This window comes from Eubalaena glacialis, chromosome 9, assembly GCF_028564815.1.
Source record: "Eubalaena glacialis isolate mEubGla1 chromosome 9, mEubGla1.1.hap2.+ XY, whole genome shotgun sequence".
NCBI classification, from domain to species: domain Eukaryota; kingdom Metazoa; phylum Chordata; class Mammalia; order Artiodactyla; family Balaenidae; genus Eubalaena; species Eubalaena glacialis.
Genome location: NC_083724.1, coordinates 65,540,086 through 65,554,820, shown reverse-complemented (window position 1 = coordinate 65,554,820; position 14,735 = coordinate 65,540,086). Strand labels below are relative to the sequence as shown.

At 35.6% G+C, this 14,735-nt stretch overlaps 1 protein-coding gene across 7 annotated transcripts in view; it reads left to right on the top strand.

Annotated features, from left to right (window-relative positions):
• Positions 1 to 13,688, top strand: part of FREM1 (FRAS1 related extracellular matrix 1) — a 172,064-nt gene extending 158,376 nt beyond the window's left edge. For 5 of the 7 annotated variants that reach the window (XM_061200436.1, XM_061200437.1, XM_061200439.1 and 2 more), the window contains 7 exons: positions 433 to 671; positions 1,372 to 1,419; positions 1,692 to 1,856; positions 2,041 to 2,169; positions 2,607 to 2,719; positions 10,753 to 10,838; positions 12,650 to 13,688. In XM_061200436.1, coding sequence (XP_061056419.1) covers positions 433 to 671; positions 1,372 to 1,419; positions 1,692 to 1,856; positions 2,041 to 2,169; positions 2,607 to 2,719; positions 10,753 to 10,838; positions 12,650 to 12,849 — 980 coding nt within the window. In that variant the 3' untranslated portion in view covers positions 12,850 to 13,688. The remainder of the gene's footprint in view (positions 1 to 432; positions 672 to 1,371; positions 1,420 to 1,691; positions 1,857 to 2,040; positions 2,170 to 2,606; positions 2,720 to 10,752; positions 10,839 to 12,649) is intronic. The other 2 variants (XM_061200438.1, XM_061200454.1) reach the window with 1 other exon arrangement.
• The last annotated feature ends 1,047 nt before the right edge of the window (positions 13,689 to 14,735 follow it).

The following is a 14,735-nucleotide window of genomic DNA, read 5'->3' as shown; positions in this document are numbered from 1 at the left end:
CACTGACATCTTCAAACAATTCCAGTTTCTACCTCTAGGAGATTGGGGAAAGGATGAACACTTTAAAGTGTTTGTGGAATGATACTTGATCAGGGAGTAAACCCGATAATATGGAGGAGTTCTATAATATGAAGGGAGGCTATTGCCCAAGTAGAGGGGATGATTATAAAATCACGACAGTGATTTTCATCTGTGGTTCGTGAAATCAATTTCATGACTTACAGTCACCCTGTAGATGTGCAGAAGGGCACAGCTTTTCTGCATAGACACTGATGAAGAGTAAAGGGGTTTCTGGCAAATGGCAGAAAGGCAACATCTGGTGGGAAAGTCATCCGTCTGAGTTTAATGACAAGCTGCTCCAGGGACTTTCTCCATGTGATCACTTATCTGTTTGTGTAAAATGAACTGACCTGCCATTTTGTGTGCCTCCAGGACAGTGCCATCCTTCATATGCCTTCAATGCAAACATGCCCAACGCATGGGAGAAGGGCATTTGGAGCCTGCTCTCCCCAGGGGCTTCCTCGCGCACCACTTCTGGTTCCTTTCATCCGGAAAGAAGACCCCTTGCATCTTCCAAGCAGCTAGCAGTCGCCAGGGGAGACACCCTGCGGGACTTTGATTCTGAAGATCTTTCTCGAATGAAGCTTAGGACCCAAGGGAATGGCAAAAGAGTAAGGATGGGGGCCTCTTTGGTTTTGATGTGTGGAGTGCATACTGAAAGGATCAAAAGATCTTAATAAGTATTCTGAAACGCTGTGGAAGCTGTTCTGGTTCTCACAGTGACTGAGGGCCATGGTGATTTTCACAGTTCCTTATACCATCATGAAATGCCTTTTGTATACAAATATCATAATGCTGCCCTACTTCATTTATTGTACTGACTGAGGTGATAGATATTCTGACTCATCCATATGATTTCTGCTTTGGTTCCTTTTGTGATCAAGACAGATAGGGAATGACCAGTGACGCTGAAATAGAATGAGATTCAATGATCTACTTGGGTGTGGAAACAATGGCTTTGACCTTATCAGCATAGTATTCTAACCAGGCACACACTCATTGGTGTGTGGGGTGTGTGTGTGTGTGTGTGTGTGTGTGTGTTTTCTTGGACCTCTGTGTACTATAGATGTACTAAGAAAATAAGGATTTTTTTCTCTCTAACTAGGACTAAGAATAGATGAGTCAACATTGATAAAGTGCCATTAGGTCCAGTGATTTTATAAAAATTCCAATGATTTAGGCATGGAAAATCTTAAGAAAAACATATGTTTTAAAATTTTTCAGTCATTAAAAATATCTTATTGGAAGGGTTTTACCCTACTGCTAATTATTATTCAATTTTTTTCATATTTTGTTCTCTCTTGATTTCAGGTCCATCCATCCTCTGTTTATAGAAATGGAACAGACATCATCTACAATGTAAGCATAGTCTGAGAGAATTGCTAAATTTCTTGTATTTATGGATACAAAATATTTAGTGAAACTACCTTTCATAACTGTTATATTTATGTATTTCTCTTAAAAACATGTTTTGAAATTTGTTTTAGAGGCTTGGGTGGTCAGAAAAAAAATACACCTTTTATCTTTTTGTTTTGATCCAATTTTTGGATTGCTCATTTTTGCAACAAATGTTTTTGTTTGCTCTCTTGGTGTTTATTTTTTCTTTATTGTTGTTTGTTGATTTCCTCAAGTATCATGGAATGATTTCCCTGAAACTGGAGGATGACAGTTCCTCAACTCACAAAAGGAAGGCCAAAGTATCCATTGTTAGTCAGCCACAAAAGACAATCAAAGTGGCAGAACTGCCTCAAGCAGATAAGGAGGAATCCACAACCGGCTCACACTTCCCCCAACAGGTATGAAAATCTCTTCACTTCCTATTCACTTTACAACAAGCTGTGCTCTGGGTCATAAAACAGCCTTCAAGCTTGGGGATAGTTGACTCAACACAAATGCTACTCAACAAATGATGACCTAAAAGAGGTACAAGTGTGATCAACTTACATCAAGTCAAGTCTAAATCACCTTTCTTTGCCATAGGACCGGTTGCCCTCATTTCCAAAGAACTGCACACTAGAATTAAAGGGACTCTTCCACTTTGAAGAAAGCCTCCAAAAGCTGTATAAGTGCAATGGAATTGCCTGGAAATCTTGGAGCCCTCACACCAAGGTGGGATGCAGGCCGAGCAGCCAAGTACCTTTACTTGCAGCATGTCCCATGATAAGCTGAGAGAGAGGGAGTGCCCTGTCCACTCCTGCTACCTCGACCTGCTCTGTTACACTTTGAAGGTGAAGAGGAAAAGATGGCCAGTTGGTGTTTTAAAAATCACAAAACACATTAGTCAAGCAATACAATTTGAAAAGATGTTTACTTATTTTATTCAATTATCATAATGTCAAAGTGTAAAATTAAAACACTGCTGACTTTACCAGTGTGTTCCACAAAAAGCCATTGCATTTCTCAAAGTGGAGAATTGGGATTAGGGCTGACCTCCTTTCTGGTGACAAAATTACTCACATTAGGGGACTCATGGGACTCTCTATGCTGAGAACAGACTCTAGATTGTAAAGACCATTATAATGTGAACATGGACAACTATTTTTCAGGTGGAAGATAAATCATGCCCAGCTGGGTGGCACCATCACTTAGGCTACTGCCACTCCTTGATCACAGAGCAGAAGGGCACCTGGATTGTAGCCGCCCAAGCTTGCAGGGAACAGTAAGAAACCCTGTTTCACATTTGATTGATGTTTCTTTGCTGATGTTTCTCTGTTTTCTCATGGAACTGTAATGTTGCTTCATTCATTCAAGTGTTGAGTGTCTGATATCTACCTGGCTTTGTTTTAGGAGCTTGGAGGGAGTTCTGTGGTTCAGAATGGATTTGGGCTGACCTTAATAATGTATTTTGACTTAGCTCTTTTATGATAAAACTGTGCCATTGCCACAGTTCTATTTTTTTTTTAACATCTTTATCGGAGTATAATTGCTTTACAATGTTGTGTTAGTTTCTGCTGTATAACAAAATGAATCAGCTGTACGTATACATATATCCCCATATCACAGTTCTATTTTTTAGCCTCTCTATCTTAAACTTTTGGAGAAAGTCAGAAGGAGATTCTCTGAGTCAGCAGTGTTGCAGATTCTGTATTTATTAAATAGTAATTCCTGCCCACTGATTTGAAAATATATAGCAATGAAAAGTCTTACAGCATCAGGCCTATAACAATGTAAGAGGCATTGATGATTATGAAACCAGACGAGTTGTACAAAGGGTGATTGGATAACAGAACACTCAATGAAAGGTGACTCGTGGTCAGATAATGACAACAAAATTTATCTAGCTGCGGCGGACTTTAAAAATGCATATGTAACTATCCCTGACCCTCCTTTTTGCCTCCCTGGACATTATCCAAAGCAATGCAATTAGACTAATATATTCCATGGCTAGAAATTGAGACTAGATAAATCGCTGGTGGATATCAGTCAGATTTTGCACTTCATCAAATTTTAAAAGTTATGTTCATCTAAAGACACTATTAAGAAAATGAAAGGGCAGACCACATTTGGGAAAAGCTCATCTCAAATCATGTATCTGATAAAGGTCTCAAATCCAGAAAATATAAACATCTCCTACAAATCAATGACAAAAAGACAACCAGATTTAAAAAAAATAACATATACACTACCAAATGTAAAACCAATAGCTAGTGGGAAGCAGCCACATAGCACAGGGAGATCAGCTTGGTGCTTTGTGACCACCTAGAGGGGTGGTATAGGGAGGGTGGGAGGGAGGGAGATGCAAGAGGGAAGAGATACGGGGATATATGTATATGTATAGCTGATTCGCTTTGTTATAAAGCAGAAACTAACACACCATTGTAAAGCAATTATACTCCAATAAAGATGTTAAAAAAAATAGCAATTGACTTAGAGATTTCACAAGTAAAGAGAGACAGTTGGTCAATAAGGACATGAAAAGGTGCCCACCACCATTAGATGTCAGAGAAATGCAAATTAAAACCACAATAAAATACCACTTCACACCCACTAGAATAGTTAAAGTCACAAAGACTATGTTGTAGAGCAAATGGAATTCTCATTTATTGTTGGTGGAATTGTAAAATGGTACAACCTCTTTGTAGAACTGTCTTGCAGTTTCTTATAAAGTTACATGCATGTGCCCTGTGACCTAGCAATTCTACTCCTAGGTATTTACCCAAGAGGAATAATAATATATGTTTAAAAAAAAGCACTTACAAGAATTTCATTAGTAACCTTTTTAATAACAGTAGTTTGGGTCATTTGTCTTCTTGTTATTGATTTATAGGAATTCTATATATTTTCTCCATCAAAAAGGGAATAGACAAATTTTCTTTTTTTGATAAATTAATTTTTTTCTTTAGAATATAGAAATATTATTTTAAAAATTTATTTATTTTTTATGGAAGTATAGTTGATTTACAATGTTTCAGGTGTACAGCAAGTTACATATATATATGTATATATATTTATATTCTTTTTTTCAGATTCTTGTCCATTATAGGTTATTACAAAATATTGAATATAGTTCCCTGTGCTATACAGTAGGTTCTTATTGTTTATCAATTTTATATATAGTAGTGTGTAGCTGTTAATCCCAAATTCCTGATTTATCCCTCCCCCCCTCTTTTCCCCTTTGGTAACCATGAGTTTGTTTTCTATGTCTGTGAGTCTATTTCTGTTTTGTAAATAAGTTCATTTGTATCATTTTTTTTTCAGATTCCGTATATAAGTGATATCATATGATATTTGTCTTTCTCTGTCTTACTTCACTTAGTATGATAATCTCTAGTTGCATCCATGTTGCTACAAATGGCACTATTTCATTCCTTTTTATGGCTGCGTAATATTCCATTGCATATATATACCATTTCTTCTTTATCCACTCATCTGTTGATGCACATTTAGACATGCTTCCATGTCTTTGCTATTGTAAATAGTGCTGCTATGAACACTGTGGTGCATGAATCTTTTCACATTAGAGTTTTCGTCTTTTCCAGATATATGCCCAGGAGTGGGATTGCTGGATTATATGGTAACTCTATTTTTAGTTTTTTAAGGAACCTCCATACTGTTCTCCATAGTGGCTGCACCAATTTACATTTCCACTAACAGTATAAGAGGGTTCCTTTTTTCACCACCCTCTCCAGCATTTATTATTTGTGAGCTTTTTGGTGATGGTCATTCTAACCAGTGCGAGGTGATACCCTATTGTAGTTTTGATTTGCATTTCTCTAATAATTAGCAATCTTGAGCATCTTTTCATGTGCCTGTTGGCCATCTGTATGTCTACTTTGGAGAAATGTCTATTTAGGTTTCTGCCCATTTTTCAATTGGGTTGTTTGTCTTTTTTTGATACTGAGCTGTATAAGCTCTTTATATATTTTGGAAATTAATCCCTGTCAGTAGCATCATTTGCAAATATTTTCTCCCATTCTGTAGGTTGTCTTTTCATTTTGTTTATGGTTTCCTTTGCCATGCAAAAGCTTTTAAGTTTAATTAGGTCCCATTTGTTTATTTTTGCTTTTGTTTCCATTATTCTAGGAGACAGATCCAAAAAAATATTGCTGCTATTTATGTGAAAGAGTGTTCTGCCTATGTTTTTCTCTAGGAGTTTTATAGTATCCGGTCTTACATTTAGATATTTAATCCATTTTGAGTTTATTTTTGTATATGGTGTTAGAGAATGTTCTAATTTCATTCTTTTACAGGTAGCTGTCTGATTTTCCCAGCACCACTTATTGAAGAGACTGTCTTTTCTCCACTGTATATTCTTGTCTCATTTGTCGTAGATTAATTGACCATAAGTGCGTGGGTTTATTTCTGGGCTTTCTATCCTGTTGCATTGATCTATGTGTCTGTTTTTGTGCCAGTACCATAGTCTTTTGATTACTATAGCTTTGCAGTATAGTCTGAAGTTAGGGAGCATGATTCCTTGAGCTCCATTCTTCTTTCTCAAGATTGTTTTGGCTATTCAGAGTGTTTTTTGTTTCCATACAAATTAAATTTTGTTGTTGTTGTTGTTCCAGTTCTTGAAAGATACCATTGGTAATTTGATAGGGATTGCACTGAATCTGTAGATTGTCTGGGTAGTATGGTCATTTTAACAATATTGATTCTTCCAATCCAAGAACACAGTATAAGTTTCCATCTGTTTGTCATCTTCAGTTTCTTTCATCACCATCTTATAGTTCTCTAAGCACAGGTCTTTTGCCTCATTAGGTATTCCTAGGTATTTTATTCTTTTTGATGCAACAATAAATGGGATTATTGCCTTAGTTTCTCTTTCTGATATTTTGTTGTTAGTGTATAGAAATACAACAGATTTGGGTAATTAGATGGATCAATAAAATAAAAAAGATATTGGGCAACTAATACAGGGTTGTCAAAATGAAGACATCAACATTATTCCTTAAATTGCCATTATTTCATAAGAAATGGTTTTTGACACCAAAAACCTAGAAGATCATAATCTCAGAATAATGGCATTAAGAAATACATAATTAGGTATTTTGTTCTGCAATAAACTATTATAAAATCCAGTATAATAGTGATGGAAATTTTCTATCTCCCCTCTTAATTCAAGAGGATTAGTGATCATATATAACAGATCAAACATTATGTTATAAGAAGTTTCAGAACTAATTTTTTCATATCATTGTGAAGTTAATTTTATAAACCTCTGGTTTCAGGGAATTGTTTTAACTGTAGTACTGAGACCTTTTTTTAGATGTAAAACTGAGAAAGCTTTCAGAACAACAGAAAGTTTTCAGGGGGCAACTGGAGTTTTTCCATCGTATTTTAGAGAGTGACATTATGTATCTATCAGTAACATAAACTATTTTCAATTACATGTTATGTATTTACCATATTGGTCCAGAAATTAAAGCATTTATCAAATACCATTTCTGACGGTATTCCAGGGTGTGTAAGAGGTAAAATATATTTGGTGTGAGATTTTTAAAATATCATAAAAAGCTTCTAATTTTCAAATTTTAAGTGAAAAATGGGTATGAATATTTGACCTGATGGCTTTTGTATGATACTTCAATATGCATTTTATTTCAAAAGGGCAACAAGAATGATTATCCCAAGAACAGTTAATACTAGTTACAGGCATTCCAGCAAATGCCTAGCAGCAGATTAAAAGCAAACTAAAACAAAAATAAAAGATCTGCACATTCTTTTGGATCAGTCATTTTAAGAGGAACATTTTTGGATGACAAGGCCACCTCCTCAGTATAATTTTTCTCTGAACACCAAGACCTACCCTGTCATTCAACATGTTTTCATTCATTCTATGGGCCTCTCTGCTTCCCTTCGCCCATTACTTTTCAGGTTCATTTAGTCCTCCAACCTCTTTCCCTTGAAAAATAAATATTCCTCTGGGAATTATCGATTCCTCTGTGATGTAAAATTAATAGTTTCAACATTTTATAACCTGGCTATTTACCTTCTCATGAATATTTTTAGGAGATGGTTTTAGATTCTATAATTAGAATTAATATGCATCTAGAGTGTTTTTGTTTGGTCTCAGGGACCATTTTTCAATTCTAGGTTATGTTTCCTCAGGCTCCCTTGCTACCTGATGGTCCTTTACATATGGTCATTTACAGCACCTGTGTTTCAAGAAGAACAGCAAATTTTACTCTATCCTTTGTCCTTAATCAGATTGCTAACTGAACCCTATCTTTATCTCCAGTCTCCTTTCCTCCCCATTGGTGTTTTATTATTTTTCTAGCCCAGAGGAGCCAGACTCCTAGATTAGGTATTTCTTGAATTTACATACTGTAATCTCATCTGCTCATTTCCTTAGGCAGTCATTGTACATTTGGTAATTCTATTATTATAGATCATTATCTATGAAACCATTTTGCTTTCCCACAGGAGTGTCTGGAACCCCTGCTGACCTATCCTTAAAGATTTAGTCTAAAATACATCTATATTTAATCAAAAAGTTTCAAAGAAGTAGATGTTTATTTCTGTAACTGAAAAAATTAAGGTTTCTGTTTTTAATACTACACTTTGAATGCCTTCAAATTTCAGAGCTGTCAAAAGATTTTTATTTGTGTGTGTCTCTATATTTTATTTTTATATCTCTATAATATATACATATCTATATAGTTAATAGTCTCTATTTTATTTGTATATAGGTATAAAAGAAAATGAGTGGAATTTTTGTAAAATAATCAACATACAAATGCCTAAATTTTTTTTTGTAAATAACTATGGTCTAACATTTTACCTATCCTAAACACAACTGTTTTCCCCTCTTGCTCTTTTGGGACTTTTTGCTTCTCATAGCATCAAAAAGGAAATCAAACTTGTACTTGACCAGCTAAAATGGATTTTACAAAGTATCTTTTAAAGATAGTTTCAAGGATCTAAAAGCAGGAGGAGATGTTAAATATCCTTGAATAAAACCTGTTCCTTCCTGATAAAGACATTGAGGCAGAAGTTACATCCATAAGGAAATTGGGGACAGAGCAGGAAGTAGAACCCAGGTGTCCCATGCTCTGTCTAATACACCACATTGACTGAAGCAGCCCCTCAAGCCCTCCCTCAGTCTATATTTTATACACATTTCATATTCCATGTTCTAAACCCACGGCACATCAGAATTACCATATTGGATGTGAGAGAGAGGGGAGAAAAATTGGCTATCATATCTGCTGTAACTGTCAGACAGGAGCTGACAGTAAGTAGTAAAGTCAGAACCAAGTCACACAACCCGAATCCGGCAGCCCGAGGACATTCAGAGAAGTGGGAAAGAGCCTACATATCTCAGAAGGCCCAGAAGTCACCACTGCATCATACAAAACTAAACTACTGTATTAGTAGGAAAAAAATCATTAAGAGACAGGTTAGATTTTGTTCACTGTACATGATCTGGAAAAGCAGAGAAATGAATCTAAAGTTTGGAAAGATATAGGCAAAATGAAAAAAAATTCAACAGTCTAAACTTGTGACAAGTATGTATTACTAATTATGTTTCCTGCTTTTTAAAATACCAGTAGATATTAACCAGGCAAGAAGATCAAGGTGATTTTGTTTGTTTCTTTTTTTTTTTTTTTGAGACTTTCTGTATTAGAAAAAGAAGAAAAGAAAAAAAAATTATTTATTGGCTTTTTACTTAAAGCATTTTAAAGATCTTTTAATGAACACTGTTGGGGAATTAGAATCAAATATTGCTTATAGGAATAATTCAGCTAGCTGCGAAAATAATTCATAAGGAATTCTTATGCCTGTTAAGAGTGTCTGTCATCAAAAAGACAAGAGATAACAAACGCTGGCAAGGATGTGGAGAAAAGGAAACCCTTGTAAACTGTTGGTAGGATTGTAAAGTGGTGCAGCCACTATGGAAAACAGTATTGAGGCCCCTCAAAAGTTAAAAATTGACCTACCATATGAACCAGCAGTTCCTCTTCTGGGAATATGTCTGAAGGGAATGAAAATACTATGTCGAAGATGTATCTGCACCCGCATGTTTATAACAGCATTTTTTACAATAGCCAAGACATGGAAATGACCCAGGTGCCCATCAACAGATGAACAGATAAAGAAGTTGTGGTACACACGCGCACGCGCACACACACACACACACACACACACACACAGGAATATTATTCATCCATAAAAATAAGGAAATCCTGCCAATTGGGACAACACGAGTGGACCTTGAGGGCATTATGCTAAGTGAAATAAGTCAGACAGAGAAAGACAAATACTATATGATCTCACTTACATGTGGAATCTAAAAACAAAAAGTCATAGAAAAAAAGATCAGATTTGTGGTTACCAGAGGTGAGGGATGTGGGGTGGGAGAGTTAGATGAAGGTAATCAAAAGACATAAACTTCCAGTTATAAGTAAATACAGGGGATGTAATGTATAACATGATGACTATTGTTAACACTGCTGTGTGGTAGATTTGAAAGTTGTTTAGAGAGTAAATTCCAAGAGTCCTCATCACAAGGAGAAAAACATTTTTTTTCTTTTCTTTTTTTTTTTTGTAACTGTATGAAATGATGGGTGTTAACTAAACATATCGTGGTAATCAAAGTTCACTATATATGTAAGTCAGGCCATTATGCTGTATACCTTAAACTTATTAAAAATAGAATTATATTTTGGGGAAAATGTTTATATATATTTGTAAGAACAGGTGCTTTAACTTCTGCACAACATACGAAGATTCGACAGTGAGGTTAAGCCTGTTTCTCTGGGTGGGATGAAAGAGTCACAAATATTGGGGTATTTGACTAAACACGCAAAGCTCAAAATGTCGGCTTCAAGTAATTTTATCCGAATAGTTTGGGTTACCTTACTGGTCAAATTAACTGGGAAATTGCCAAATTTATGCCATTTAGAGATAAACTTCCCATGAGAGGAGTCATTTTTTGGCATTAAGTAATTAATCTATATAAGTAAGCAGTTGCTGATTTTCTCAAAAGATGTTTAAAACCCATTGAATTTGTGCTTTAAAGCCCAGATATTATAATACAATATTACTTTCTTTGCTGTCACCTACCCCGCCCTGCAGATACTCATTAATATAAAAAAATAGAGTATTAAAATCTTGGAAAGTTCTTTCTACATATATAGCTTTTTTCCCTATTGTAAACTATCTTTGATTTCCATTATGCATTTCACATCAGCAGAAATGTTGAACTCCTTGTCACTGACACTCTCATTTTCGTGTGTTTGCACCTAGTCACCTGGGCAGCCTTGTAACTGTCCTCTCCAGGCAGCATATGCAATGGCTTTGGGACATCAGTGGAAGAAAGCCCTTTTGGATAGGCAAGTATCCGTGCTGCCCTGAGGGGGAAGGCAAGAACGTGAAGAGAATGTCTCCCTTCCATAGGCCAAATAATTGTGGTTTACAATAATAAGCAATGGTTAGACAGTTGGACAGTCTGTCTTTTAAAACTCATCTTAGTTACATAATACTTTCATTTATAGGCATCTGTCTCCAGGAAATAATGTGGAATGTGATTCAATTTATAAGTAAGAGAATTTTTAAAATGTTATTTCTAAAAGTAAAAAATTGGAAACAGTTGTAAATAGGGGATGGTGAAATAAATTATAGTATAGCCATATGAAAGAATATTTAATGCTTTTGTAAGGCATCAAATATTAAAGACATGACAAAATGCCTTATGTTTATGAATTCACTCAATGTTGGATGCATATTGTATATAAAATATGTAATGCACTGCATTTGTGGCAAGGTGCTAAGTGAAAAAGCACTGTCTACAGCCATATGAAGCATGAAATAATTTAGAATAAAAAAGAAGTGTATATATGTGTGATATACATACATATATACTTATATGTATAGACATAAAAAGAAATAAGCCAAAAAGTTAGAAATTTTTTTTGTATCTCCAGTTAAGAATTATAGATGATCTTAATTTTATCCTTTGTTTTCTGAAGTTTTAACATTTTCTACAATTTTAACAGTAATACAAATCTTTTCAAGCCAGTTTAGAAATAGAATTCTCAGGGTGCACTAAAGTCACTCTTCTCACCATCTCTCCTTAAAGATATTGTATTTCAGGGAATTATAATAAATGCACTCTTGGCTTCTCAAAATCTCTGTAATACTCAGTGAGTGTCTAATTCTGAAATCATCTGAAAGTATTAAATTAAGGCTAGAAGATAAATTTTCTCTATGTCCACAATGACTGATGTCAAGGCTCTATCCCCCAAAAATTCTTGGGCATAGCATCACCTGATCAATAATTCAAAGAAACAGTCCAGAGGAGACAGTCATTCCCAACCAAAAATACTTCATTTTGTTCTACCCCAAAATATAGAATGAGAACCAGTGGGGAGAGGGTTACATGCTATGTAACAAAGACTGTTTTCATGGTCAAATTTGGTTTGGGAGCTGCCAGGCCATCCTATTGCAGAGGATTCTTTTCTCATTCTATTATTTTTATTTCTATTCTGAAAGACAGGAGGAGGAATGCTTCTTTAAGAAAAATTACAAGAGCTTTACAACATTGAAGTGTAATTTTCAAAAAACTGCCAGTGGGAGTAGAGAGACAAGTTGAGAAATGCTGCTTTTTATTAGAACTGTAGCAGATTGAAAAAACCTTAAGCTCCAGACTAAAAATAATACTTAGTAAGCTACTTTCAAATATGAAAACCGAGACATTTAAATCGTGAGGAAGAAGAATAGACAAGAGTGTGATAGGAGTTCTGCCTGTAGGATACTATGAATAATAATTGCCATTTATTAAACACTTATATGTCATGAGCTTTATATGCGTTATCTGTTTTAATTCTCAAAACAGGCTTAGATATATTTAGATTTACACTTTTGAGATGAGAAAACTAAAACTCAGAGAACTCAGAGAGGTTAAATAACCTGTCCAAAGATGTTCAACTAGCAAGTAGTGGAGCTAGGATTTGGATTCCAATCTGCCTGACCCCAAAGCCTTATGTTCTCACTTGTGTCTTATAGGATTCCCAGGTCCTAGTCCTTGTTTTAGAACGTAGGCCTACATTTGTATGTGATTACTTAACTTTGAATAACAGGTTGATATGATATCCAATTGTAAATGTAGTAAAAGCCTATGGCACACTTCTTTGGTTCACATTAGGTTTGAATGACCAAGTGCGTGCTGGCCACTGGGAGTGGATCGGCGGTGAACCTGTGACCTTCACCAACTGGAGGCGAGGGCCTCCTCAACGTTCAAAGCCTGGCAAGAACTGTGTTTTGGTTCAAAGACAAGGAAAATGGCAAACAAAGGACTGTAAGAAGGGCAAATCTCACAATTATATGTGCTCCAGGAAACTCTAAAAGTAACTGGCCCTACAGGTGCCCACTTGGGATTTCTTACCTATTTATTTCCAGGATTTGTGCACACGGCTCAATAGAAAACAGGGTGTCATGACTGACTTGGTACATTTTTTTTTTTTTATCACAGTGTTTGAAGGATTCTATCTAGTAAAGAAGAAACACAGTTAAATAGTTCCAGGAAGATTGATAAATGAATGTTTCTTATAGGAAGAGATAAAACTTTTGCATTTCAATACCTTCCAAAATAAAACCCCAAGTATGATATGGCACAAGATTTGATTATTCTGGAGACCTCACTCCATATTTCAGTCAACACGAATTTCATGGTCCTTGGATGTTTTTGGTCCCAATACCTCAAATGAGTCCATTCTGAAATCTATATTGCAGGTGCTTCCACCGCTTCAATCTGAGGGAAGCTCACCCTGCCAGTTCATTAAATCAAGGTTGAACTGCAAAGGGTCGCTTTGTCCCTTTGGAGCCCTTTCAAATGTGAAAGCTGAGAGGCTGTGGATAAAAAGGAGAATTCTCTGTGGTGAAAAAGGAAGGCTTTAGATGGAAGAATCTGGCAGATGGAAACTCATCTGCAAAGCTCTAGTTCAGGTAAGAATTCAGGGGCTACCTGTCCTTCAGAGGTCTACCCATCACTACTCACAAGACAGATCTCCTTTTCCAATAAGAATGGTGCACCATTCCAAAGCCAATGATTGGGTTTCCCCAGCTTTACAGGGTCATGAGAAATTTGAAGTAACATGAGCCTTTCTCTTCATTCGTGTTTATAGTACTGACAGGCGTTTCTCAAGGACATTTGGAATAAAAAGCATATATGAATGATGATTAACATATGGAAGAAAAATATGACTTTCTCAAAAGTGTCCCAATGAACTATGCTGATGAACAAAGAAAAGTAATACTGAAAACAGAGCTCTTGAAAGCCTATCTTCTCAGAAAGGATTTTGATACAATTTTGAGCCCTTAAATATTTAATATTTGTAGAAATGCCATGTTAACCTGATTCTCTAATGAAAAGGTACCTTATTAATTTATAATGGCAGCTGAGTGAAACATTTTGTAGCAGTGATTCATGTTGCAGCCTTGCAAGGACTCCCTTCTGAAATCAAGATTTAATTACAGGAAATTAAAAATTAATTTCTAAACCATTTACTCAAAATTTTCCTCTTTTCATAATCCCTGAAAAATATGGTTATGCCACATGTGACTTGCTATATGAGCACCAGGGTCACTTCAAAATCAAAATGGAGTTATTAAGTGGACCAAAGTTTTGGTGCAGGTTTTATTATAAAAATACCTTGAGAGAAACTAAAAGTGACTGAAGAAATTCAGTCCCGTTTCTGGTTATAAAACATGACAAGCTCGTTTTATTTGTGCTCATTTATCAAGATTTTGGTTAATAGAAATATTTACAGAAAGAGGTTAGAATAATATTTAGACATTCTATGTCTTATTAAATTCCAACATCTTTGTGGAGTCGGGAGGCTCCTTACCTTAGATATCACAAGTAGGCTCTGGACTGCTGTGATACACAGGTCTTCTGTATGACACAAGTAGTTTCTGGTGTTTAGCCAAAAGATGTAAAACCCATTCTCTGTATCAGTTCAAATCCCTTCTGATCCACTGGCTTCCGCAATGTGGAAAGGTGGGATGCCGAATAAAGAATTGTTTACCTAAAGGGCTGTATCCTAGGAGGGAAAGTAAAAGTTCAAGGAATGAGGAATATATTAGAACTATAGAACTATATTAACTATTTAAAACTGGAAATCCAGAACCATGGCAACTATGTAGAACCTGATCAGCATGGTAGATTTTATTTTACATTCCTGCCATGACAATGATATTTAAATGTAATTGCAAATGTTAGCACAAAGAGA